Source organism: Prionailurus bengalensis, chromosome E2, assembly GCF_016509475.1.
Source record: "Prionailurus bengalensis isolate Pbe53 chromosome E2, Fcat_Pben_1.1_paternal_pri, whole genome shotgun sequence".
Lineage (NCBI taxonomy): Eukaryota > Metazoa > Chordata > Mammalia > Carnivora > Felidae > Prionailurus > Prionailurus bengalensis.
In genome coordinates this window covers 554,516-581,719 of record NC_057352.1, presented here as the reverse complement: position 1 = coordinate 581,719, position 27,204 = coordinate 554,516, and the positions used below count along the sequence as shown (strand labels likewise).

General features: G+C 46.8%; 2 protein-coding genes and 4 long non-coding RNA genes across 15 annotated transcripts in view; 3 read left to right on the top strand and 3 right to left on the bottom strand.

Annotated features, from left to right (window-relative positions):
- The window catches only part of ZNF274 (zinc finger protein 274), a 31,307-nt gene extending 20,181 nt beyond the window's left edge, over nucleotides 1–11,126 (top strand). For all 4 annotated transcript variants that reach the window (XM_043599994.1, XM_043599993.1, XM_043599995.1 and 1 more), the window contains 3 exons: nucleotides 7,689–7,789; nucleotides 8,948–9,074; nucleotides 9,791–11,126. In XM_043599994.1, coding sequence (XP_043455929.1) covers nucleotides 7,689–7,789; nucleotides 8,948–9,074; nucleotides 9,791–10,692 — 1,130 coding nt within the window. In that variant the 3' untranslated portion in view covers nucleotides 10,693–11,126. The remainder of the gene's footprint in view (nucleotides 1–7,688; nucleotides 7,790–8,947; nucleotides 9,075–9,790) is intronic.
- Nucleotides 1,038–5,389, bottom strand: LOC122494678. Its single transcript, XR_006300245.1, has 2 exons — nucleotides 2,032–5,389; nucleotides 1,038–1,193 (listed from the first exon to the last, which is right to left on the bottom strand). It is a non-coding gene; the product is annotated as an uncharacterized LOC122494678 (long non-coding RNA).
- On the bottom strand, nucleotides 5,413–10,796 carry LOC122494676. 2 transcript variants are annotated; one of them, XR_006300241.1, is made up of 3 exons: nucleotides 10,686–10,796; nucleotides 9,292–9,433; nucleotides 5,413–5,456 (listed from the first exon to the last, which is right to left on the bottom strand). It is a non-coding gene; the product is annotated as an uncharacterized LOC122494676 (long non-coding RNA). The 2 variants fall into 2 exon arrangements; XR_006300240.1 differs by lacking the exon at nucleotides 5,413–5,456 and adding an exon at nucleotides 5,902–5,952.
- A 1,210-nt stretch (nucleotides 11,127–12,336) lies between the features above and the next one.
- LOC122494685 lies at nucleotides 12,337–13,171 on the top strand. The gene is made up of 2 exons (XR_006300252.1): nucleotides 12,337–12,446; nucleotides 12,903–13,171. It is a non-coding gene; the product is annotated as an uncharacterized LOC122494685 (long non-coding RNA).
- Nucleotides 13,172–17,289: 4,118 nt separating this feature from the next.
- On the bottom strand, nucleotides 17,290–22,406 carry LOC122494675. The gene is made up of 3 exons (XR_006300239.1): nucleotides 21,802–22,406; nucleotides 20,997–21,224; nucleotides 17,290–18,603 (listed from the first exon to the last, which is right to left on the bottom strand). It is a non-coding gene; the product is annotated as an uncharacterized LOC122494675 (long non-coding RNA).
- ZNF544 (zinc finger protein 544) overlaps nucleotides 22,401–27,204 on the top strand; it is a 15,384-nt gene continuing 10,580 nt past the window's right edge. For 2 of the 6 annotated variants that reach the window (XM_043599980.1, XM_043599979.1), the window contains exons 1-2: nucleotides 22,695–23,060; nucleotides 23,555–23,699. The gene's annotated coding sequence lies outside the window, so the exon portion shown is untranslated. Of the gene's footprint in view, nucleotides 22,511–22,531; nucleotides 23,061–23,554; nucleotides 23,700–27,204 lie in introns of those variants that run through there. The other 4 variants (XM_043599976.1, XM_043599975.1, XM_043599978.1 and 1 more) reach the window with 4 other exon arrangements.

Here is a 27,204-nt window from a genome sequence, read left to right as displayed (position 1 = left end):
AGCAAGGCTGTTATCTCTTGACCTTCAGTGTCAGAACAAAGCTGTTATTTTTCAAGCTAGGTGTTAGCCCTACACTACACTTTAATCCTTACATTTCTCCCTTTTCTTGTCAGTGAATCAATCCCTTGATTCATCATTAGGAACTAAGGGGACGTAGTTGGGCCTAATCATCATAATTTTTATTTCACCAACTCGCCTCTTGACATACTGTACTAACCAATTGATAATGCATGGGCCGATAGTTAATCCGAGAAGTAACAATAGCAGTGGCCCAGCTATGGTGGTGAGCAGTGATGTGAACCAGGGGGACCAAGAGAATAAATTCTGATACCAATTATTGCTGGCCTTTTCCTTCACATTCGACCTTTCTATTTGCAGGGCAACTGTATAACCCTGGTATGTTAGCCATTTTTTGTTCTTGATCCCTGTGTCCACATCCATAGGTAACCATATAGGGGTTTTCGGGGACCGGAGGAGCGAAGCCCGTTGGCTGTTTATAATTAGTAATTAAAAGTCCCCCATGAGTCCCTCACCAAGTCGCATAAATCAAACAAAAAACAAGGCACAGTGGAAGAGGTATTAGATGCTATCACCTTCCCCGTGACAGTGTCCCTGAGTTCCCATTGGTATGGCCAAAAAGATAGGGGATGCCATTCCGTACAGTCTCCCACGCTTATCATTATACAAACCCAGACAATTATTATTATTATGCCCGCATCAGTCTTACCTTTAAAGGATCCTCTGAGTGCCTTCGGACCTTCCATTGCTGTTCATTATCTGGTTCCGTATCAGTCTGGGGTGTTCCTGCCTTTACACAGTTTTTTTTTTTTTTTTTAACATTTTTTTATTTATTTTTGGGACACAGAGAGACAGCATGAACGGGGGAGGGGCAGAGAGAGAGGGAGACACAGAATCGGAAACAGGCTCCAGGCTCTAAGCCATCAGCCCAGAGCCCGATGCGGGGCTTGAACCCACGGACCGCAAGATCGTGACCTGGCTGAAGTTGGACGCTTAACCGACTGCGCCACCCAGGCGCCCCCAGTTGTTTTTTTTTTTAACCTGAGAGTGATGAATCCAGGTTCGGACACCATCTACCTTCACGGCCGTGAGTGTAGTCAGGATCACGGCGTGTGGTCCTTTCCAGAGCGGCTCCAGGGTTTTAAGCTCGTGCCTCTTGACCCAGACTAAATCTCCTGGTTGAAAGGGGTGGGGAAGAACAGGAGGATGAGTGAAGGATTCTTTTAAGGCCCTGGTTATTTCCTTTTGTACATGTTGCAGGGCCACGAGTGAAGCCAGCAAGCGGTCCTGTTCCAACTGTTCCATTACATCGCCTCCTAGCCTCGGCAGGATAGGTGGAGGTCTGCCAAATAAAATTTCATAAGGGGAAATCCCTTGACAAATGGAGTACAACATCTCGCAAAAGGGCAACAGGCAGGACGTCAACCCAATTTTCGCCCGTCTCAAGGGACAATTTGGTTAAGGTCTCTTTTAGGATCCGATTCATCCTTTCTACCTGACCTGAGCTCTGAGGTCTATATGTACAATGTAATTTCCAATCTATTCCCAATGCCCGGGCTAGACCCTGGACACCTGCACCGTGAAGGCCAGGCCATTGTCCGATCCTATGCTCAGAGGCAGCCCAAATCTAGGAATTTTTTCATTTAATAATTTCTTAACTGTCGCCTGAGCCGTTTCTGATTTAGTGGGGAACGCCTCGACCCACCCAGAGAAGGTGTCTACAAAAACAAGCAGGTATTTGTATCCGTATTTCCCTGGTTTAATTTCAGTAAAATCTACTTCCCAAAACCGGCCTGGCTCAGTTCCTCTATCTCTTTTAGCTTCTGAAACCTTCCTACTTGCACCCTGATTTACTTGCACACCTTTCAACCACCTCTTCGATCTCTTTTCCCAGCCCTTGCGCCCTGAACTTCTTCTGCACTAATTCCGCCATCTTCGTTTTTCCCAGATGAGTCCCTTGGCGGAGCTGACACACCATGCGCCGCCCGAGTGCCGTGGGTAAGAGGATCTTACCTTCAGGATCCTGAGACCACTTTTGTCCCGGCATCATACTTCTCCCTTTTCTTGAAACCCACTCCAAATCTTTAGGAGTGTAACTGGGCTCCCTCGGTCAAGATCGGTAGCCCCAAGGCACTTTTACTTTTAGTTGGGGCAGCTTCTCGGGCTGCTGCATCAGCCAGGCGGTTTCCGACTGCTTCTAGGGAGTCGCCTTTCTGACGTCCCGGGCAGTGAATGATTGCCAGCCTCGCAGGTTCCCAGATGGTTGCTAGAAGATCTAAAATTTCAGCTTTAGTTTTGATGGCCTTGCCTTCCGCCGTGAGGAGACCGCGCTCTTGATAAATGGATCCGTATACATGCGCGGTTGCAAAAGCATAGCGGCTGTCTGTATAAATATGAACTGCTTGTTTCTTCCGAGTTGGAGGGCTTTTGTTACAGTGATGAGCTCTGCGTGCTGGGCTGAAGTTCCCGGGGGAAGGGTCTGTTGCCATAAAACCTCGCGGTCCCTCGTCACTGCAGCGCCGGCGTGCCTTTGCCCTTGAAACACAAAACTACTGCCGCCTGAAAACATGCTGATATCAGGGTCCTGTAAGGGAACGTCCGTAAGAGCGGAGCAGAGGGACGAGATCGTCGCCAAGGTTTCTGGGCAGGAGTGCAGAGGGGGACCTTGTCCTTCGGGCAGCAGAGTGGCTGGGTTTCAGGCTGCGGGGGCACAAAAACGTATTCGGGTCTGGTCGAGTAGCAACACTTGATATTGGGTAATCCAAGCATTTGACAGCCGTCGCTCTGGGGGAGCCCGCAGTAAAGCCTCCACTTCGTGGGGCCCGGTGACAGACAGTGCCTGCCTCAAGGTTAGTTTGTCTGCGTCTTCAACTAAGAGCGCGGTGGTGGCAATTTGTCGAACGCGTGGGGGCCACCCGGAAGCAACTGGGTCCAGCCGCTTGGATAAATAGGCCACCGGTCGGCGCCAAGGTCCCAGGCGCCGAGTCAGAACTCCCTCGGCTACCCCCCCCCCCCCCCCTTTTCGGCTACAAACAAATGGAATGGCTTGGTGGGATCTGGCAGGGCCGAGGCCGGTGGGGTCACAAGAGCCTCTCGTAAGGCTTGGAAGGCTTTAGTTTGAGTCTCCCCCCACGTGAAGGACTCCGGAGACCCCTTGAGAGTGGTGTACAAAGGGGCTGCCAGTTCAGCAAAGCCAGTTATCCATACTCTGCAGTAGCCTTCTGCCCCCAGAACTCGCGAACTTGTTTGCGAGTTTTAGGCCGAGGAATATCGAGTATAGCCCGAATTCTTTGTTCACCGAGATAGCACTTCCCTTTTGAAGGTTGTAACTTAAATAGGTCACCGCTGTACGACAGATCTGCGCTTTTCTGGCTGACACTCGGTACCCCAGTTTTTGCAGAAGACTCAAGGGTTCTCTGGTGGCACTCAGGCATTCTAAATGAGAGGGGGCCGCCAACAAGATATCCTCAACATATTGCAATAGGGTTACCTGCGGGTTGGAGATTCGAAATGGCTCTAAATCCTGGTGCAGGGCATCATTAAAAAGAGGAGAATTTTTAAATCTTTGGGGGAGTTGCCTCCAGGTGAGCTGTCCCTTTTCAGGATCAGTCCATTCAAATGCAAATAGTGGCTGGCTTTGTGGGGCCAGTGGGATGGCAAAGAAGGCATCTTTTAAGTCCAGAACTGTATAATTCGCCTTAGAAGGGGGAAGCAAACTAAGGAGAATATAAGGATTGGGTACAGTGGGATGAATGTCCATCTATAAGTCTGGGGCTGCCTGTAAGACGAAGGCCAGGTTTAATGCCCTTCTATTTTTAGGTGCCTCAGGGTCTACAGGGGTAAAGGTGCGGTACACCTCTGTGAGCCTTTCTAAGAACGCTGAGGGACTTTCCTTGGTCCCCTGAATTACTTCTGTTACCTTAGACATGTTTGTGGGCCGGCGGGCGGCCGCTCAGAGACCTCCCAGTAGAGTCTGGTGAAATAGGGTCAATGATCGCCTACCGTGAGGAGCGTTTGGGTCCCAATTTTCAGGATGCGAGGAAGGAAAAACTTCCTTGAATCCAGCGGGATCCTCGGTAGGTTGCCCATTTGGCCCCATCACTAATTTCTGGGCCTCGCGCCGGATCTTATCCCGCTCCTCAGTGGTGAAGAGAACCTGCGAGAGCTGCTGGCAGTCATCCCAGGTTGGCTGATGGGTCACAAATATAGTTTCAAGAAGAGAAATTAATGCTTGGGGTTTCTCTGAGAACGAGGGGTTTTGAAGCTTCCAGGTATAAAGGTCACTAGTGGAGAAGGGTACATAAGTCATAAAGGGTCGGACATCACCCTGCAGGGGTGCAGGGGTGGCCCTGGAAGAAGGGATAGGGCAGCGGGAGGGGGATGGAAGGGAGTCCCTGACTGGGTGTGAGACGGGCTCAGGGGAGTGTCCCGACTCGGGCTTGTCTCCAGATCTGAAGCATCTTGACCTGTATTCTTTGGGCGAGAACTATAGGGCAGTGGGTGGTAAGTTCCTTTTTTTTTTTACCCCCCTCCTGTGCAGGTGATAGAGGGGGCGGCTACTTAGTCTCATCAAGATTCTTATTCTGAGCTCCAGATGGGCGACCTTTGAGTGGCAAAGCCTGTACTTTAGGGAGGCGAGGGGGAAGGGGAAGAAATTTTAACCAATCTGGAGGTTTTTCGATGAGGGTTCTCCGTGCCCCAATGTATGGGATTTGGTCTTCGTGCCAAGAAAAGATAATATCACGAACCTTATATATCAAAGTAAGGTTAAAGGTCCCCTGTGGAGGCCATTCGACCTGAAAGCTGGTCCATTCCACCTCGCAGAGTTCGAAGGACTGTCTTCTTAATGTGGAGGCTGAAAACTGAGGCAGCTCTCCTATAGTCCTGGAAATGGGTTAGTATGAGACTCAGCAGGGTGGGGGTAGTCTGATTCTGACCGATGACAAAGGTAGGCAAAACTGACAAGGACGCACAGCCAGTCAACAGGAAGAAGACAATTAAGACATGAAGAAAACACAAGTTCGAGATCTCAAGGCCAGTAGGCCGTCGCAGCTCCCTGAAAATAGGATCCTTCTTGACAAAAACCAAACCTAATGGGGTCCACCGGCGTCCCGGTAGGATCCCTGACTCTGGTTCTATAGCCACGTCAGGCAGACCCTCCTGAGTCATTCAAATGGCGCGCCCCAAGAATTCCTTACCTCTCCCAATCCCGAGCTTCCTCCCAGGGGTCGGCAGAGCAATCCGGGGAAAGGGCCCTGTTTCAGAACTTTAACTTTCCCGGCCAATGCACCAAATGTTGCATCCACACGACTCCTGAAACTGAATGCTACAGGCACCAGTGACAGTCACAACAAAGTTCATTGCAGTGAGGCAAGGCCGACCGATCGGGACCAACACTCTTGATAATTTTATGGCCGATCACATCGTTTTATCATCACCTGGGAACAGAACAGAGAAACAGTTCCCAGACGAGTTAGAAACAGTTGCCAGATGAGGTGATTATTTTAGACTTTCTGCCGCCAAGTTGCAACCAGTGGATCTCCTTGACCTTGCCTCTGATGCTCTTTTCTTTGAGCTTTTGTTTCCTTCATTGGTGAAGACTGATTTACAAGAGTATGAAGCATAATTTACAAGAGTAAAGCAAGGCTGTTATCTCTTGACCTTCAGTGTCAGAACAAAGCTGTTATTTTTCAAGCTAGGTGTTAGCCCTACACTACAAATTAACCCTTACAGGGGGCACCCAGGCGGCTCAATCGGTTAAGCATCTGACTTGATCTCAGCTCAGGTCATGATCTCATGGTTCTTGAGTTCAAGCTCTGCATCAGGCTCTGTGCTGATGGCACGGAGCGTCCTTGGGATTTTCTCTCTTCCTCTCTGCCCCTTACCTGCTTGTGCTCTTGTGCTGTCTTTCTCTTTCAAAATAAATAAATAAACCTTAAAAAAAAAAAAAAAAGATTTACCAGGTTGCAGTTTGCGATGGTTGGTGGGCAAAAAACAAGGGGAAAATGAGAATCAGATTGGCCACCCAGAGGTGTGGTGGCTTGGGCAGGACAGCGGTGGGGGGCTGGGATGGGAGTACGTTTGGGGGTGAGATTCCATGAAATTTGATTTGTCAGGCTGAGTGTCATGGAGCACTTGCTCACCCGAATATGTAACCTCATACAGCAAAATTGACTTTGCAGATGCAGTTTATTAAATTGAAGATTTTGAGGTGGGGAGATTATACTGTGTTATTTGGATGGGGCAGGCACGAGAGTTCAGGGCAGAGAAGACACGAAGAAGGGCTGGGCGCTAGGTATTTTAGTTGGCCTCCAGAAACCGGCAAAGGTGACAAACATATTTTCCCCTAGAGCCTCAGAAGGAAGGTAGCCCTGCCACCAGCTTGATTGTAGTGCAGTGAGGCTGGCGTCAGACCTGATGTCCATAATCATAGGAAAGCAACTTTGCTTTTAGGCACCATTGTGGCAATTTGTTAGAGCAGTAATAGGAAACTGATAGAGGTGCCAAGGAGACAGTTGGGAAGCCCCTAAGACAAAAGCCAGTCTGTCTTACATTTCACACCTTGGGGGTGAATGAAATCAATTCATATTATAGTGGATGGCAGGAAGAAAGGCCTTCCAGAGAACCCTGAGAATCCTACATTCATTATCAGCGAGTTAGTTGCGACTCTCAGTTGTGAATGCCAGGGGAGGAGAATTTACTGAAAAAGTCCCAGGGTGATCTAGCTTCAGGCACGGGTGGACCCAGGGGCTCCTGTAGTATTCTCAGGACTCATTCTCTCTCTGCTATCATACTTCTGGTGGCCTCCGTTAGCTTCACTCACAGGCAGGATGTCTCCGTAGGAAGCCTCCCTGCAGGGAAATGTTCTAACAAAAGCCTCTTTGGCTCTGCTTGTCTAGCTCTGTGCCCTGTATTCATCTCAGATTTAATTATTGTGGCCAGGAGGAGGTGGCAGACTGGTGGGCCAGAATGGGTCACATCGTGTTTCCCCCTTGAGAGCAGGGGTGGAATCATCCTTATGGAAGACCATGTACCAGGCAGCAATAGATGAGAGTCAGGCATGAAGGAGCTGTGGTTAAGAGGGGCTGGAAGGCCAGGCAGAATGGTTTTCGAAGGTGGAGGAAACTTGATAAAATTCTCATCTAGATGGGTGTGTGTTATGAGAGTGGGTCCAGTCCCGGGGGTCAGAGGAAGTCCATGGAAGAAGGCAAAGAGGAAGAGGACAAGGAAGGTAAAGAGGCAACATACTCGGAGGCTAGAAAAGGGGTCTTTGCTTCTGAGGAACAGTGTGAGGCCAGCTGTTGAGGCAAATGGAGAGATGAGGCAGCTGTCTCAGAGGAGGGACAGGATCCGGGACAGTCCTTGGAGAGGGAGGGAGTGGGGCTAGGGGTCTCAGCAATGGGGACATTGGTGCCCTACAGTCACCCTTAGGGTGATGCATCTTGAGCTAACCAGGTGTGGGGATTTGGGCACAGGCTGTGAAGAGGAGCCAGAGTGGGGACTTGAGCTGGTGGCAAGAAAGGGTGGGCACAGATGCCCTCACAGCAGTAACAGCAGATACGATGTGTGCACTGGCTGCACGGGTCCCAGAGAGAGACGTGGGTATCATTGCCCCATCCTGGAAGTGGCACCACATCCGGCTGATCCCCTGTGCTGGTGTCTCCCCACAGCATTACCTGCCCAGGACCCCACCTGCTCTCTTGAGACCACAGCTCCTCAGGAAGAGAAGGAGGAGAACATGACCACCTGGCCGGCAAAGGCGCCACCTGAGGTGAGTGGGGGGTGTCACCCTTTTGTTCTCTGGTCACAGTGTCCCCTATGAGGTGACTTCCCCCTACCTCCCAGCCTCCCACAGGGCAGACCTTTCAGAGTTTCTGAGCCTGAAGGGCTGGGCTGCCTTGTTGCTGCTGTGAAGACCAAGAAAGGGCACAGGGACTGGGAGACAAGAAATCTGGAGGAGAAGGGAGGGGCCAAGTGTTTATACATGCTTGGGAGCCCCAGGTAGGGACATGCAGACCACATCTGAATTTGTGTTAGAACAAGAGAGCCCTTGTCCTTCAGAAATGCATACTTAGGTGTTGATGATGGAAAAAATATCTGGAATTTGCCTCAAAATATCCCAGAGCTGGGGCATAGATGAAAGCACTGGCCGTGTCTTGCCGACTGTTGAGGCTCAGAGAATATGACAGAGTGATGTGTGGTATTGGTCAGGACTCTTTCTGCTGCAGATGGCTCACAAGTGGTTCAACCATAGGGTGAATTTATTGGCTCTCATGTAATGAGTGGTCTGTGATAGGCTTCAGGCAAGACTGTATTCAGGGGCTTCCAGGTGATGAGAGAGGAATGTGTCTCCAGTCCTGGTCTCATGGCTCTGCTTTCTCCCATTACTTCTCAAGCAGGCCCTGCCCCTGGTGGGTAAAAGCCCCCACAGATCCAGGCAGAGTGCTATGGGGAGACCTCTTCCTGCCAGAGTTTTGGCCAGCTCCCCAGAAAGGACTGATCTTGGCACCGCCTCTGGACACACCACCCTCTGGCAGCCACCATCCACAAAGGCAGGGATGGTTCCTTCACAGGCAGAGGGGCTGTTCCCAGAAGAAGGGAGTGTGCCTAGCAGGCAGGGCTGGTCTGAGGGGCAGTCTTCTGTGGGAAGTTGCACAGAAAGGATGAGCTGCACATAGGCCGGGGTACAAGGGAGGCAGTTTGCTTATGGCGTTTGTAGCTCTTAGTGAAGTAGATTCTGCCTCCAGCCTGGGCCTCAGACTCTGGGTTTGTGATAGGGGACCCACTGGGCCTCTTATGGGCCCAAGTCAGTGTTGCTGAGCAAACTCCAAAGCAGGGGTGTCCTCAGCACAGCAGACTCTGTTGGGAGGCCCTGGTCATCTGTTCCTGTCGATGACCCTCCTGCTGATCAGACAGAGTGATATTGCAGGAACCAGTGACCTTCCTCGATGTGGCTGTGGATTTCAGCAAGGAAGAGTGGGGGCTGCTGGACCCGATGCAGAGGACCGAGTACCACGACGTGATGTTAGAAACCTTTGGACACCTCGTGTCTGTGGGTAAGGCTGTGCCCGTGCTGGCCACTCCACCCTTCTGGGACTGGGAACCTCAGGGACCCTGAGTTGGGGCCTGCACCTTCTCTGGGCCCAGTGTGAGCACTGGACATGCTGACAAGAGTTCCTTGCACCATCCATGCTTTCAACTGGTCCTGTGGGCCTCAAGGGATGGGCATTGTGTGGACAGTGGAGGCTCAGGCCCAGGGAAAGACTGACTTACCGCCCACCTTGAAGGCATATGAGGAGTCAGAGAGCTGGGAGAGTGCTCCCTGTTCTTGCCCCATCCCTGACTGCCAAGCTCGGTGTTCCCCTCTTTGCTACTTCACTTCTTTCCGTAGTCTCCCCAGGTCGCGTGATGGTACCTGGAAAACAAAAACAGGGGCGCCTGGGTGGCACAGTCGGTTAAGCGACCGACTTCAGCCAGGTCACGATCTCGCGGTCCGCGAGTTCGAGCCCCGCGTCGGGCTCTGGGCTGATGGCTCAGAGCCTGGAGCCTGTTTCCGATTCTGTGTCTCCCTCTCTCTCTGCCCCTCCCCCGTTCATGCTCTGTCTCTCTCTGTCCCAAAAATAAATCAACGTTGAAAAAAAAAAATTAAAAAAAACAAAAACAAAAACAAAAACAAAAAAACACCCAGCTTCTGAATACTTGATGATGTCATACTGATAGCCCCTTTTACCACTTTCTCTCTATAGTATCTGTATCTTTTGGGTTCTTTCAGGGTGGGAGACTACACTGGAAAGTAAAGAGTTAACTCCAAAGTCTGACATCCCTGAGGAAGAACCAGCCCCTGACCTAAAAATGGAAGAATTCTCAAGGGATGACACCTGGTCCTCTACCTCAAGAGACATCTTGCAGGGTGGGACCCAGGAAGTCTTGGACACAGCACTGAAGCAAGTGGAGCTCACTCAGGAAGAAACCCTCCCTCAGAAAAGCCCCCAGTCCCAGGCAAACACTGGCCTTGTCACCAGCCCTATTTCACTCCAGAAAACTCTGCCCAGGAAACGCTTGCGCAAGCGTGGCTCGCGGGTTAAGAAGGTGACGCGTGGTCCATGTGTAAAAATTCATCAGAAGGGCCACAAAGGGGAAAAAGCCAGAGAAAACAGTGGTTGTGGGAGAGCCTTCAGCCGGAGCACTCAGCAGATTACGTTCACAAGAATTCACAAAGGGAGCCAAGTTTGCCGATGCAGTGAATGTGGCAAAACGTTCCGGAATCCAAGATATTTCTCTGTACATAAAAAAATCCACACAGGAGAGAAGCCCTACGTGTGTCAGGACTGCGGGAAGGCGTTTGTTCAGAGCTCCTCCCTCACACAACATCAGAGAGTCCACACCGGAGAGAGGCCTTTTGAGTGTCATGAGTGTGGGCGGACCTTCAATGACCGCTCGGCCATCTCCCAGCACTTGCGGACTCACACCGGAGCCAAGCCCTACCAGTGTCAGGACTGTGGGAAAGCCTTCCGCCAGAGCTCCCATCTCATCCGGCACCTGAGAACGCACACGGGTGAGCGCCCCTACATGTGCAGCAAATGTGGAAAGGCCTTCACCCAGAGCTCGCACCTCATTGGGCATCAGAAGACGCACAGTGGGGTGAAATGCAAGAAGAAACAGCCTACCTCATAGCCCTCAAGCTGAGCCGGTTGAAGAGACATGGCCTTTTCAGCCTGATCCTGCAATGTAACACGAACGGGCGTGGTTGGCATTTGGAACTGAATATGAAAAGCAGCACTGAGTGATGACGTTATCAAGACCAAAGGACAACCAGGGAGACCATCCTGCTCACAAGTAAATGAGAAAACTGGTGGGGAGTTGTTGCTAGTGAATATAAGTTGGAAAAACATTTAATTTTTCACTCACTTGATTTGCTGTTATAATTTGTTTGCTCATTTGGTCATTAAAAGTGATACTAGTGAAACCTGACCATGTTTATAATGTAAGTTTAAAAAGCCAGGTACCAAAAAGTCTGTGCACTGATATTATATTTGTGGTATTTATGCATATGGACAAGGACTAAAAGAGAACAAAGATAAATAAACTATATATTTCTGTGATAGAAATCTCTGGGTTTTTTTCCACCTATTAAATTTCTTTCATTAATAATTTGATACTTAAAATAAGCAGTGTTAAAACAAAGTGAAGGAGATTGTCAGACCAGTTCTAGCAGACTCTGCAAAAGGCCACAGTCCCTCTGGCCCAAGATTCCAAATGAGTTAGGATGAGTGGGTCATCCTAACCCTGATCCTCAGAGCATCATCAGGATGCAGGGAATGTTCGATTCAGGGAATGGTCATCTTAAGCAACCAACCATTGGAGGCCTAGAGGGAGGGAAACCCCCGGAAAGGGGGGGTGGGGAGCTTCCCAGAAATGTTCATGTTGGTGCCCATGTTTCACATTTTACATGAGATGATAAATGAAAATCCTTTCTCCGGGTCACACAGCCTGTAACCTGCAACCCATCCAGTCCTTGCTCCATGACTCTACCTCTGCTCTCTCAAGTTGTACATAACATTTCAAACTATGTCCTAAGACTCTGGGTCAGATGTTGAACTTCTGCTCATCAGGTATTAGTTGACTGCTACAGGGCACACCCCTTCAGAGCCCTTGGGGTCATAACACTGACAAGGGTGAGGCACAGTCATGCCATCTGGAGTGAGCGTGTTTCACTCCTTTCTCTACAGGAGTGAACAGCCCCTGGAGACAGAGTAGAGAAGCCCAGAGGCCAGGTGCCTGGGGAATGGTGATGGCACACTAGCTGTCGTATTGCTTTTCATGCATCAGGCACAGGGCTCATGACTGCTATATCACATCTCCATGGTAGCTTCTTTGAGAGATGAAACATTTGGGGCTGAAGAACTTGCCAGGACCCCACTGCCCTCCCACTACACAGTTGGAGATCTTTAACAGGAGAACATCAGCAGCTCCTTCTCCAAGTACTGATGATGTAGGGATGTCTATTTACTTGGGGGAGTGGCCTCACCATGATGCCCAGTGTCCACTGGGGAATGCCACAGCCATGTGCTCAAATGAGGTCACTTAATCCTGAAATGCCATACAGTTTTGTTGCCAGAAGATGGTCACTGAAGGAGGTGTGCTGACTGCTTTCACATCTATGGCAGTTTCAAATATGGCCACAGACTCTTTGCCTTTCCTCCATTCCTAGAATGTGGCTGGGCTTGTGACTGCTTCCACCAATAGGGTCAGCAGAAGTTACACCATGTAACTCCCATGAAATGAGGTCATAAAGGACGCTGAGCACTTGTTTCCTCAGCGAAATGAGAAATGGTGGTGTCAGCTGAAACTGTGACCAGGCTGCAAGATGTTGGGTAGTGAATGAGGAGAGGAGAAATCATCCCTTCAGAGGAGGTGAACAGATGAGGGTAGGCTTGCCCAGTAACTCATCTGGGGCCCTGAGGTTTGGGATCACTAACTGCAAGGCTATGGACACTTTAACATCCAAATTTGAAATCCAGTTGGCTGCTTTAGAAGCTGAGAAATTTATCTCTGAAGTGAATGGAAGAGTTCCCACTTTCCTTAAAGTAGGATGAGATGATGCAGAATTTGAATATATGCAGCTGGTGGTCTCCCATCTTTTCCCAGCCACACATAATTCATTATCAGCAGCACCCGCCATTACACTCAAAAGTTTGCCATTGGGCCTCAGTATGCCTGAATCTCCTGGGGGATTTGGGGAGGCAGAGTGATGACCCCCACATATGTCTACTGCTAGGCCCCAGAACCTATGAAAATAGTGCTTCACATGGCCAGAGGGACTTTGCAGATGTGATTATGTTAGGATTTTGAAATAGTGAGATTATCCCGGATTATCCCCATAGGCCCAATGTCATCACAAGGGTCGTTATAAGAAGGAGACAGTAGGATCCAAATAAGAGAGGAAGATATGACAAAAGCAGCGATTGGAGTGATACATGGCCATAAGACAAGGAATGTGAGTGGCCTCTAGAGGCTGGAAAAAGCAAGGAAATGGACTCATTCCCTAGAGTCTTCAGAACGAACACAGTCCTGGAGACACCTTGATTTCAGTCCAGTGATAGATTTCTGAACTCCAGAATGTTAAAATAATAAACTTGTATTGTTTAAGCCACTAACTTTGTGGTAATTTGTTTCTGCAGTAATAGCAAACGAATGCAGGGGGTATATGTGATTTGCAATTTTCCACCAGTGGGTGCTGATTTGTGCCCAAAGGGATGGTGTATCTCGCTGGGAAGCACTGGATCTGGGGGAGGGAGTGGGAACAGGCACTCTGCCTAGGGTTGGCAGCCTGAAGGGAACTAGTTTGGTGCTAGTGGAATGGTTCTCAGTCTCACAGACATGTGGAGATTGATTAGGTAGGAAAAGTCTAACAGTCTGGATGAGTGAGTAGAATGCTCAGCTCAGACTCTTCTGTGACCTTGGGACAAAGACTGCTGCCCGGTAGAAAAGTGTGCAAATCTAACTTCTGGGGGAAGAGACAGCTGCACTTGCAGAAATGGATGAGGATAGGGGCGCCTGCGTGGCTCAGTTGGTTAAGCGTCTGACTCTTGATTTCCCCTCAGATCATGATCTCATGGTTCCTAAGACTGAGCCCTGTGTTGGGTTCTGTGCTGACAGGATGGAGCCTACTTGGGATTCTCTCTCCCTCTCTCTGTCCCTAACCACCCCCCTCAAAATAAACATTAAAAACAAACATTTTTTTTAAAAATGCAGACCCTCCCCTCCCAAGAAAACAGAGCCCATTACATTAGGTGAAAAAAAGTTCAGTCACACCTTTCTAATTTGAGATGCTCTAAACCAAAATGTTAAAGAATAACTGGAAGTAAATAAAGTGCCACATAAAGTGATACCTGCAAAACCAAACAAAATAAAATGTGTCAATATTAAAATCAACCAAAGTGGGATTAAAAGTTAGAGGGTTGATCAGGATAAAGACATTTTGGTGTGATCAAGGTACACTAAAAGAAGAAATAACAATTTAAAACCTATATACAACTAAAAAATGGCACTTAAATGACACAAAAATCAATTTGAGATACAAGGAGAACTTGATTAGAGCAAAGCAAAGAAAAAACAGTTATGGAGAAAGAATTTAATATACTGCCTTCGGAATCAGACATATCTAGTATATGAAATAAACCTAATGAAAAAATTGAATAATAAAATTAACAAGTTCAATTTAATAGATGTATATATAGGATTTTTGTGCCCTATGATTTCAAGAATATATGTGTGCTTAATCAAACAAATAATATTAAAGTATAAATTTTTACAGGTGACTTATCTGATCATATATTAATAAAAGTATGAGTAAATAATAAAATTATCAAAAATATCTTAATTTCCTGGACATTAAGAAATAACTTTCAAATATTTGAACCAAAGAGAAAATAAAATTGGATTACTAACTCCCTTAAAAAAGAAAACACAACATGGGGCGCCTGGGTGGCTCAGTTGGTTAAGCGTCCGACTTCGGCTCAGGTCATGATATCATAGTCAGTGAGTTCGAGCCCTGCGGCAGGCTCTGTGCTGACAGCTCAGAGACTGGAGCCTGCTTTGAATTCTGTGTCCACCACTCTCTCTGCTCCTCTGCCACTTGTGCTCTGTCTTGCTCTCTCAAAAATAAATATTACCAAAAAAATTTTAAAAAAAGAGAACATGATGCATCATAATAAACGGTGCACAGCTAAGCTGTATAGCAGGAATAATTACAGCCTTAATTGTATTATTAAAGTAGAATTATCAAAAATTAAGGAATTAATATTTTGCCTTAAGGAACTGGAAAAACAGTACAATAAACCAAAAATAATAAAATAGAAATTTATTCAAGTTAATGAAAATTAAAGCCAAAGTAAATGAAATGGAGAGCAAAGGGAAAGAAAAGTTATGGTAATAAACCTCTCAAAAGCCTGACTGAGAGAGCAAAAGTATTATAATGTAAATGAGAAAGAAGATAACCACAGGTACAGAAGCAATTAAAAGAATTATGAGACTATTATACAGAACTATATGGAAAATTTCCTAATATAAATAAACAAAAGTGAACAAGAAGCAGAAAACTCCAATAGAATAATTACCATGGAAGTGACATGGACACAAAGCCTAGGGTTTATAGCTGACTTTAAACCTTTCTTTTAAATTTCTTTTTAATATTTAGCACAAATCCCAACGTGGGGCCTGAACCCACGAACCATGACATCCTGACCTAAGCCAAAGTCCAATGCTTAACCAACTGAGCCACCCAGGCGCCCCAGACTTTAAATCTAACTTTAAGGAATAAACTATTCCAATTTGTTAAAAAAATTCCATATCAACACAATGAACAGCTTCACAAAATATTAAATGAAGATAACATAATACTCACATCTGATAAAGATGGTATAAAAAAGAAATATATCACCCAGCTTCATCTATGAATATAAATACATGAGTTGAAAATAAAATATTTAATCAAATCCAGCAGTATATCTAAAGAACAATACCATGACCAAACAATTTATTTCAGGAATCCAAGAATACTTCAATTTCAAGAAATTTATCAAGTTTAATCAACTGTATAAAGAACTCATCATACCCAAGAAAAACTATGAATGTAATCAACATGGAACCCTTTCAGTTGGCCCTCCTTACCTGTTAGACATTCTTTAATTCATACTGGAGAGAGACCCCATGAATGTCATTAATGTGGGAGAGCTTTTGGTAGGATGTCTCACACTTAAAAAAAAAAACTATTCTGTTGTAATCACTGGGAAATCTTTCAGTCACATCCTTGATTTTAATATTTATCAAAGAAAGCATAACATGGGCACCTGGGTGGCTCAGTCAGTTAAGCATCCAACTCTAGATTTTGGCTCAGGTCATGAGATCATGGTTTGTGGGTTTGAGCCCCACATCAGGTTCTGTGCTGACAGTGTGGAGCCTGCTTGGCATCCTCTCTCCCTCTCTCACTGCCCCCTTCCTGCTCACGAGTACACTCAAGCGTACTCTCTCTCTCTCCAAACAAACAAACAAACAAACAAAACATAACAGAGGGAAGCCTTATGAGTGTAGTCAGTATAGGAAATTTTTTTCAGAGCTCTGGCTTTATTTCACACCAGAGAATTCACATTGAAAAGAAGCCTTATGAGTGTAATCAGTGTGGGAAATACTTCAGTGGGAGTTCTCACTTTGTTACTCATCAGAGAATTCATACTGCAAAGAAACTGCATGAGTACATTCAGTGTGGAAAATCTTTCATCTGGAGTTCTTATTAGGCATCAGAGAACTCACACTGGAGAGAAAACTTATGAGTGTCCCAAGTGTGGAAAATTAACTAGAATTCTCATGTTATTGAACATCAAAGGACTCATATTAGAGAGAATCCCTATAAATGTAGTCAATGTGCCCCAGCTATAGCTTTACCGTACCCTAAAGGGCCAGGGAGTAGATGAACAGAGTAGACTAAATTTAGTGTTGTAACACGAGCAAAATTAAAAGTAGCAATTTGATGTTATGTAGTATTTTTTTAATTTTTTAGTTGAATATGGTTGCCATTATCATCACTTTATCCACCTGAAACAGGGATACGGTTCAAAGACTAAGGATCCATTGTCCTTCCATCTCAAGTCTTTCTGAGTAGAAATTGGGGAAGAAAGCCCAAATTAAAGTAAGTTATTCTTGGAGAGGACCTAAGAGAACATCCAGCTCTGGAGGGAAAATGGTGTTCTATCCAAGTCCAACCTTGTTTTGCTCACCACACAACAGGCCTATATAAGGGGAGAGGCAAGACACTGCGGTAAGGAAAGTGACTTATTCAAAAATCCAGTGGACTGAGACTTTTGTCTTAAGAACCTCTATAGTTATAAAGACTTTTATCCTAAAGAACCATCTTAACTCAGCATGAAATCTCAGCTTCTTTTGTAGCCCAGGCACCTGGATGCAAGCACACCTGGCTCCAGGGGTCCCTAACAGACCAGGGTTGGCCACACAATGCTGACAAAATCCAAAGGCAGAGAGACAAGTGGTGAAACAAGAAAAGAATTAATTTCGGGGCGCCTGGGTGGCTCAGTCAGTTAAACGTCCGACTTCAGCTCAGGTCATGATCTCGTGGTTCATGAGTTCAAGCCCTGCATCGGGCTCTATGCTGACAGCTCGGAGCCTGGAGCCTGCTTTGGATTCTGTGTCTCCCTCTCTCTCTTTGTTCCTTCCCCATTTGTGCTCTGTCTCTGTCTCTCAAAAATAAACATTAAAAAAAGTTTAAAAATAAAAATTAATTAATTTCAATGAGGCCAACACCAGTTGGACAGCGGACTAATGTCTCAAAGACTATCTCCAAAGTGATGAGAATATTTCCGTGTTTATAAAAGGAAAAAGTGGGGCAAAGGTGGATGGATACATGCAGGTAGATATTGAGAGTCAAATCAATGGAGTCAAATCAATGTCTTGGAGTCAATCACAGGTGGGGTCTTGCTGGCTCAGGGCAGTCCTTATTGGGGGGGGGGGGGCGGTAGTTTTGGTTCCCCTCAGGGGATGCTTTGCCATCAGGGTCTTCTGTCTTAGCCAAGAGACAAGCTGGAAAGAAGAACCCTACTGGAAAGTGTGAGGTCAAAACAGAGACAGCTGAAGTCTGAGCCAAAATCTAGAGTCAGACACTTAACCAACTGAGTCAACTAGGTATCCCTGTGCCTCAGTTTTTCTAGCTGTTCAACAGGGAAGAAAGTGTCTATCTTATAGGGCGTTGAGAAGAGTACTGAGTTAATATACATATGTGCTTTATAGGGCTGACAGTCAGTAAGCCCTTAATCTATTAGTATTGTTATTACTATTATTAATAGCTCCTCTTTCAACTCTCCACCAATTTAGAAGAGCTAAACAATAAAAAAAAGTGTTAACAGCCAGAATCATCCTGAAAAAGAAGGGCAATGAGGTATGCTCTACTAAATAGTAAAACATACTACAAAGCATCCATAACTTAAAAATTGTAATATTGACACATGAATATATACAGATCAACTGAACGAAAATCCAGAAATACTCAAATGCATGTAGAAATTTAAGTGTATGATAAAAGGGGTACCTCAAAACAGTAAGGAAAATGTAAGCTACTTAGCTAGTGTAACTATGGAGCCATAGGACAAAAGATAAAATGGAAGTCATTCCTCACACCATACACTAGGATAAATCTAAGAATTCATACATTGCCATACTATACCATAAAAGTACTAGAAGAAACATGGGTAAATTGCCCCATAACTTGAGAATATTTCCTATCCATTAATCAAAATCCAGAAGCAATAAAGGAAAAACTCATAAATTTGATTAACTTTTACATGAGAAAGAAACCCACAACACTATCAGCAATATAAAAAAGATTACAAACAGGGTGCCTCAATGGCGCAGTCAGTTGAGGGTCCAACTCTCAACCTCGGCTCAGGTCCTGATCTCGCGGTTCATGGGTTCAAGCCCCGAGTTGGGCTCTGTGCTGGTAGTGCGGCTCCTGCTTGGGATTCTCTCTCCCTCTCTCTCTGTCCCTCTCTGGCATGTATACACGTTCTCTTGCTCTGGCTGTAACAGTAAATAAATAAACTTTAAAAATGTTTTCAAAAAGATTACAAAACGAAAAATTGCAATTTGTAATATAAGCTACAGGTTAACATTGTTAATCAAGAACTTCTAAAGCTAGAGTAAAAGACTAACAACCTTATAGAAAAATGGGCAAAATATGAACAGTTCACAGAAGAAATGAAATGGCTCTTAAACATATTAAAAGATGCTCATAATTAGAGAAATTCTACTCATAATTAGAGAAATGCCAGCTAGAACTACACTGAAATACTGTTTCTTACCTATCAGATTCACATAGAGTCAAAGTTTGGCATCAAACTTTGCCACACTCAGGTGATGAGACTGTAAACCCTCCCATACATTGCTGGTAGAATGTAGTAAGGTACAATCCCAAGGGAGAGGAATTGGGCAAAAGTACATATACATTTATCTTTCACTTCTATTCCAAATATACACTGGCAAAAATACACAATTACGTAGGCAGAAGAGTATCCATTGCAGCACTATTTTTAATAGCAAAAAGCTGGACACAGATTACATGGCATCACTAGGGGCCTGGTGGAAGAACTGCCATCATGCCACCCAATACTGCCCAGGGCAGCTGCCAGAGAGTGGTCTCCCCAGCCAAATGGTTAGGTGGGAACAACAGAGTACATCACAGGACCATGTGTGGTATAGGACCTTTACCTAAGGAAGAGGTAGATTCTGTGTCTCCCTCTCTCTCTGCCCCTCCCCTGCTCATGCTCTGTCTCTCTCTGTCTCAAAAATAAATAAATAAAACATTAAAAAAAAAAAAGAGGTTTATAACAATAACTACTCTAGTAGTAATGGTACTCTTAGTGCCCAGGTCTCTAAAACACATTTCCCACTAAAAAGAACCAGGATTCCTCAGAGAAGTGCCTAATTCCAGGGTTGGGGCAGGAAATTTACAGGATGAGCCTTGCAACATCTTCTCTGACTGGAAAGCAAAGAAGTTATCAAAAGCTTGAGATCATGTCAAAAGGACACATGAGTCAGCATAGAGGGAGCTGCTTGTGGCCAACATTTGGACAGTTGGAGCATCAAATTATTCACTGTAATAGATTAAAACAGATAAAATATGTTAAAAATCATGTATATAAAACATACTCACTGGCTACCTTTGGAAAATGCTAATATATCTGTTTTCTCAAAGCATAGGCAAAGAATGAAGCATTTATCCTGCTTTTCTTGAATAAACTCTACCTCCTTAGAGTAACCAAAATGTTTGTGAGGGAAAGTTTTTCCTTATGGAAGAATGCAGAAGATGCAGCAAAAAGATGCAGAAGAAATGATGTAATTAGAAAATAACCATTTTGTAACTCCTAATAAAATAACGGGTAATAATGGGTATAAGCAACAATCTTCAATGACTGCGAAAACCACTCTGCGAAAAATGCTGGACAATTCTGTAATAAATGGATCAAGCTGTCAACCCTTGATCAAAATAAACATCACAGAAGTGCACCAGACATTACATACCTTCTGATATGATTCCAAAGAAAACACATGCACCACTTATGAAGGATTGGCAAGCATAACAACCTTGAATCTAATTAAGCCTCAAGGTTCAACTACCAATTCACAGGAAAATAAGGGAACAAGAAATGACACCACAAGGATACTATCACCAAAATCCAGAATGTAGTAAATCCTTTTGGAAAATTTACCTAGTTTCAACAGATGGAAATAAAAGGAAAAAGCACATATGGGGCAAATCCCTAAATTATAAGACTGAAGCACACATTAACCAAATGTAAAGTGTGAATCTTGTTCAGATCCTAATTTAAATAAACAAAATGATAAAAAAAAAAAAAGGACACAAGTGGAATTAACACTGGATATTTGATATTAAGGAATTTTTGCTAATATTTTTAGGTGTGTTAATGACTATGGTTATGTATTCAGAAGTCATCTTTTTCCCCCATTATATGTTTTTCCAATAGGTGTTGGCAACCTTATGTACTGATTTTTAAACAGCCTTATTAACATAATTCACACACACCCACTTAAACTGTACAATTCAATGGTTTTTTACTGTTTTACAACCATCACTGCAATCAACTTTAGGACATTTTCATCACCCCCAAAAGAAACCAATATCCATTTAGCAGTCACTCATTTTCCCTCAAACTTCCCCAGTCCTAGGCAACCACTAATTTACTTTCTTTATGGATTTTCCTATTCTGCCAGAAATCATTATCTTTTACAGATAACCTTAGTTATTTATGAGTGAAATGATAGGGAATCTGCTTCAAAACAATCCAGTGGTGGCTGGGAGCAAGTGGGGATAAATTTAAAGAACAGAATGAGGTGAGTAAAAGAAGTTGAGTAAATGCATGGAGAGAAGTATGGGTTTTCATCACACTATTCACCTTACTCTTGTATGTTTGAATTTTTCCATAATAAAAATAAACAAGGTCGTTTATGGTATCATAAGGAAAAGTCCCAAGATGGCCACAGGCAGTATTAGTTGATTCGGTGACTCTGGTTCTTTCCATCTTTCTGCTCTGCCATTCTCAGCATGTCGACTTTGCCCCTTGGGCTGGCCTCTTCAAGGTGCTGGCAGGCAGTACGGTTCTACACATTATGTGCAGACAATGCTGTTCAAAGACAATAAAAGGAGACACCCTATGGTCTATGTCAATAACTGAGAGGGGCACTTCCCCAGAAGCCCCCAGCAGACCTGTCGTTTCTCCTTGGCCAAAGGGCTTTTGTCTAATTCAGTGACACAGCAAGAGGCACGAGCCCACTCCCATCAAGACTCTCCCTTTGGAAGTCAGATTCCAGACTTCCTGGAAGAATCTACAAATTGCAGGGTCATGTTAACAAGTATGAAACACGCAAGTAAGAAGCTGATTGTTGTTGGGTAAAGCAACCAACGAGGTCAGGCCCAGAAGAGTCCAAGCAAGGAAGGCTGGTCACAAGAGCACCCCAGACACGAGGGAACAATCAGGAGCTTACGACGTTCAGGCAGAGCCAGAGTGGCTCCCGCCAGCAGGCCGGCCTGGGAAGGTTCCTGTGGCAGGTCAGCAGGTGGAAGGTCTCACACTCTGCGCCCCACGACGCAGTGAGGCTGCAAACACAACCACGGGCAGACCACACCTAATAGAACAGACCCACAACCTCTCCGGCTACAGGCCCCCACATTCAGGACTTGGTCACTAACTGTCAGCTTACCTATTTTTTTGTCCCTGGCCCACTTCGGGCCAACCGGAGAAAGCCAAATATACTCCCTAAGCCATCCCAGACAGGATGACCCGCTTAGTTAGCCCGTCTCCAACTTCCACACTCGCCAAAGTGCATCCAAGGCGCACCCGAGGCCTCTCCTGCTTGTCGCTGAAAAGCTTTCCGTGCCTGCCTTCGCGCCTCCGCCAAAGGCCCAGGATGGTGGCGGACTCCCTCGCTTTAGCGGGGTCTAGACCCTTTCAAGGCGTCTTCGTTCACTTCCACAGCAGGTCGAGGCGCTGGAAAGGCCGACGAGGAAAGGATGCGGCCGAGCGCAGTTCAGACGCGAATCCCGCCCTCGACGTAGATCGTAGACGTCCGCCATTCTGGCGTCGCGGCCTCGGTTGCCGGCTGAGGAAAGTCAGAGTCGCGTACGTTAACCCGGGCCGAGCGGAGAGGCACGCCAAAGAGCACAGCCCAAGGGAAACCACACTCGAAACCACAACACGAGCCGCTGTAAAAGGGAGACGGCCGACTCTGAGTCCCTGGGAGCCGCCGACGCACAAACACCTCCGCCCTCGAACAGTCGCCTGGAGCAACGGTCGCCGCCGCGGGAAAAACCGCCGCCGGCGCGCGGCTTTCTGGGATTTGCAGTCCGTTACGCCCAGCGCGCGCACTTCCGCCACCCGCCGGAAGCGCAGCCATTGATCCGCACGCTCAGGTGAGCCTGAAATCCGGGACCCGCGCGGACGCTCCGCTGTCCGCTGGGCGGGGCGGGCTGGAGGGCGGGGCCAGGCCGGACCGAAGTTATCTGGGCGGTGCCCGGGAAGTCAGGAGACTGGCCGAAGTCCCTCCTCCTGCGGCGCCGCGCTGGGCCTGTCGGAAGCGAGTCCCTCTCTGTACAGAAACTGGGAGGGAGCTGGTGCAGCCAGGGCCCCTCCTGCTGCAGAGCGCGGCTGGGTGTGATCTAGTTTGAGGTTCTCCTGCTCCGGGGCGCGGCCGGGAGCCGGTTTGGTTGAAGCTCTCCCGCCGCAAAGGAGACCAGCTGTTGTTGAGGGTTTCTGGCCGGCCTGTGGGAATCTGGGGCCTGCCCACCCAGACCCAGCCTCGCGTCTCTTTTCTTCCCTCAGGTTGTTAACGCCACCTACCCCGGGGGCGCTCTGTGCAGGAGGTGGTAGCCTAGGCCTCCCGGCAGCAGAACCAGGCAAGTGAGGCTTCCTTTACCCAGAGGCCACCCCAGCCTCAGAACTTGGACGCGTTTTCTTCCACTGGTATGTGAACTTGAACTCAGTTTGAAGAGTAAGTGTATGCTTTCCAAGCGAACAAAGAATTAGGGGCAGTCCAGGTAGAGCATCAATCAACTCTGCGCCCAGGGTGTTCACTGTGTTTGTTGATACCCCAGGTTAAGGGCTAGGTGAGAGAAGGGGCTGGAGGTGTGAAGAACACGGACATGAAGCTATCCAGTACGTGAGGCATTAGAGTTGGATTTCAAAGAGCCTCAGAGTAGAACCGTCTGGCTGTGGAAATAACTGTGCAAGAGGGAATGCCAAGGGGGTGGGAAGAGCTCAGGACTCTTGAGTTCCCATTTCTAGTGAGGAGCCAGGATGGAGGTCACAGAATTCCTGGTCACTCAGCTGTGTTGAGATGAGGAGTCGATAGGAGGTGGGCTGGAAATAGAGGAGGAAGTGGCATTGGCAGGGAGCCTGGGAGGGAGGTCTGGGCTGAACTTGAAGCCTGGCACAGCACTTGAAATCCCACTCTCCAGGCAGGAAAAGAGGAAGCTGTGAAAGGAAGAAGAAGAAAACAACCTCTGCCCCAGCCCTGGAGACAGAGGAGACAAGGAGAGACCCTGCCACACCAGCCCCCTCCCAGGTCCAGCAGGAGGCATAGAAGAGGAATTTATGTATAATGTATGTGACTAAATGTGCTGTGTCCTGTGTGTCGCATGATGTTGAGCTCTATAAATACAGCTCATTTAATCCTCACAGAAGCACGATGACACAAGGCCTGCTGTTCTCCCAGATGTCTACAGATCAGGAAACTGAGGCCTAGTGAGGTTAAGGAGGGCTGTTTAGGGCCTACAGAGGCAAGTGGTGGAGCTGGGACTTTGAAAGCAGTCAGTCTGGCTGCAGAGTAGTGTTCCCAGCCCTTGCCCTTGGATGCCTCCAGACAAGGAGAGGATGGGAGAGTAGAAATGGTTATAGGCAGGAGGAGACTGCCCAAGGATGGGCAGGAGTGTCAAAATAAGATGGCATCATCTAGAATCTTTGTCCGCTTTCTTGGGTGTGGTGTGCATTTGTAGTGTGTGTGTTCAAGAGTGAGGGTAGAGTGGGGCGCCTGGGTGGCTCAGTCGGTTAAGTGGCCGACTTCGGCTCAGATTATGATCTCACGGTCCGTGAGTTCAAGCCCTGCGTCGGGCTCTGTGCTGACAGCTCAGAGCCTGGAGCCTGTTTCAGATTCTGTGTCTCCGCTCTCTCTGACCCTCCCCCGTTCATGCTCTGTCTCTCTCTGTCTCAAAAATAAATAAACATTTAAAAAAAATTTTTTTTTTAAAAAGAGTGAGGGTAGAGAGAGCATGGACAGAGTGAAGAAGAGGGGACTGAGGTGTTGGCTGCTCCAAGGGCCTAGCTGTGAGGAGCAGAAGCATGGAAGTAAGGGTTGGGGGTACTGGGATGCAGGAGTTTACTTGACTAGAAGGGAAATCTCTCCCCTGAGAAGTTGAAGGGAGCCACTTGGGAGGGTTTTGGCTTAGAGGAGTCAGTGCCTGGAAGGTGGTAGAGCCTAGGGTCATTAACTGGAGTGAATTAAGAGGCAGGTTTGTCTGCGCAGATCGGACAGTAGTGAGAGGGGTGGGAAGAGGGAGTGAGAGCATGGACTTGCTGCTGTAGTGGGGATACAGATGGGGCGGATGTGTCTCATACCACCTAGGACTCAAAAACCATCAGTGGCAGGCAGAGAGGGTGGCTGGTAGTGTGAGGCAGATTGTGTTGAGCTTCCAAGTGAGAGAGGCTGAGGGGCAGGTCCTTGATGAAAGATGCTACGAAAGGGGCAGTGGGCTGGGCAGCAGTGTACCAGAGGGAGAGGCAGAGAACCAAGATGGCAAGATGGCACCTTGTGTATCTCTTTATCTGGTTGTTCATCTGTGTTCTTTGTCATATACTTTAATAAACTGGCAAATGTGTACATTACTTTGAGTTCTGTGAGCCACTCCAACAAATATAGGATCTAAGGAGAGGAGGTCATGGGAAGCTTCAATTTGTAGCTAAGTCAGAGAGGAGTTGTGGGTAACTTGGGAACCTGCTGCTTATGGTTGGCATCTGGAGGGATTGGGGCAGTCTTGTGGAACTGAACCCTTAAGATGTGGGATCTGAGTTGAGTTAAATTGTTGGACACCCTGCTGGTGTCACATAGAAGTGTTTGGTATGGGAAAAACCCCCACATATGGTGAGCAGAAGGGTCAGGACTGTTGAGAATGTAGGAGTAAAGGAGAATCTTGGGAGAACAGACAGGGTTTTTCCCAATTCAGTGTCCGAACTGGCATTTAATGTGTACTTTTTATTTTATTTTATTTTATTTTATTTTATTTTATTTTATTTTATTTTATTGTTTTAATGTTTATTTTCATTTTTGAGAGACAGAATGCAAGTGGGGGAGGGGCAGAGAGAGAGGGAGACACAGAATCTGAAGTGGGCTCTGGGCTCTGAGCTGTCAGCACAGAGCCCAATGTGGGGCTTGAACTCACCAACCGTGAGATCATGACCTGAGCTGAAGTTGGACGCTCAATCGACTGAGCCACTCAGGCGCCTCTCATGTGTACTTTAAAAAAATTTTTTATGTTTTTTTTTGAGAGAGAGAGAGAGAGAAAGACAGAGTGTGAGTGGGGGAGGGACAGAGAGAGGGAGACACAGAATCCAAGGCAGGCTCCAGGCTCTGAGCTGTCAGCACAGCTCGTGACCTGAGCTGAAGTTGGATGCTCATCTGACTGAGCCACCCCATCTCATGTGCCCCATATCATGTGTACTTTTTAAAACATTTTTTTGTAATGTTTATTTATTTTTGAGAGAGAGAGAGACAGAGCGTGAGCAGGAGATGGGCAGAGAGGGAGGGAGACACAGAATCTGAAGCAGGCTCCAGGCTCTGAGCTGTCAGCACAGAGCCCAACGTGGAGCTCGAACTCACAAACCATGAGATCATGACCTGAGCTGAGGTTGGATGCTTAACCGACTGAACCACCCAGGTACCCCATCATGTGTACTTTTAATACAGAAAGGAACTTCCAGAGCTTGTGGAGGAACTTGAACTTGAACCTGAAGACAGTGGGAAACTGCCACACAGTGACAGAAGCTGCATTCTACTATGGCCTCTGTGGCTTCCTGGGAGAAAGGGGGAAAGACAGGAGATAGGACCCAGTCAGATCTTCTTCAGTAACTCAATCAAAAAGCAATAGACCAGACATTGGGAACCAAGGGTGTGGAGAGGTGCATATTTGAAATGTGGGGGACCCCAGGTCTTTGTGACCAACTGAATGTGATAGGTGAGTGTGAAGGAGGGGTCAGGAAGGACTTCAGGGGCACCTAGGTGACTCAGTTGGGTGTCTGACTCTTGATTTTGGCTCAGGTCATGATCCCAGGGTTGTGTGACTGAACCCCATTTCGGGCTCTTTGCTGAACATGGAACCTGCTTGAGATTCTCCCTCCCTCTCTCTCTCTTTCTTCCTCTCTCCCTCTACCCCTAGCTCATTTGCTCTCTCCAAAAAACAAGAAAGAAAGAAAGAAAGAAAGAAAGAAAGAAAGAAAGAAAGAAAGAAAGAAAGAAAGAAAGAAAGAAAGAAAGAAAGGAAAGGAAAGGAAAGGAAAGGAAAGGAAAGGAAGGAAGGAAGGAAGGAAAGAAAGAAAGAAAGAAAGAAAGAAAGAAAGAAAGAAGAAAGGAAGGAAGGAAGGAAGGAAGGAAGAAGGACTTGAAGCATCATTCTCAGATTCTCAGTACACATGTGAAGACCAAAGAGTTAATCATTTCCAGGCTAGGAAATCTTGGCACTGTTGACATTGGAGGCCGAGTCGTCCTCAGGTGGGGGAAATGTTTAGTGCCCCTCTCACCTCTGCCCACCCTCTATAAGTTGTGACAACCACGTGTCTTCAGACATTGCCAGATGTCCCTTGAGGGCACCCCTGCTCCCAGCTGAGAACCACAGCTGTGCAGAAAGGGCCAACTTTCTCACACTTCCTGGAGATGGGGTTCTTTTCATGGCCTGGTCCTTTAGTTGAGCCTGATGCACACTGTGTATGGTGTCCCCAAGTAAACAGAGACAATTTATCAGGTAGGATATCCCTAAGAGCTCAGAGGTTACCTCCCAGCAGCTAGCTGGTCAGGGAACAGGCCTTTCTTTGAAATGTGCGAGTCATGGATAATCTAGGC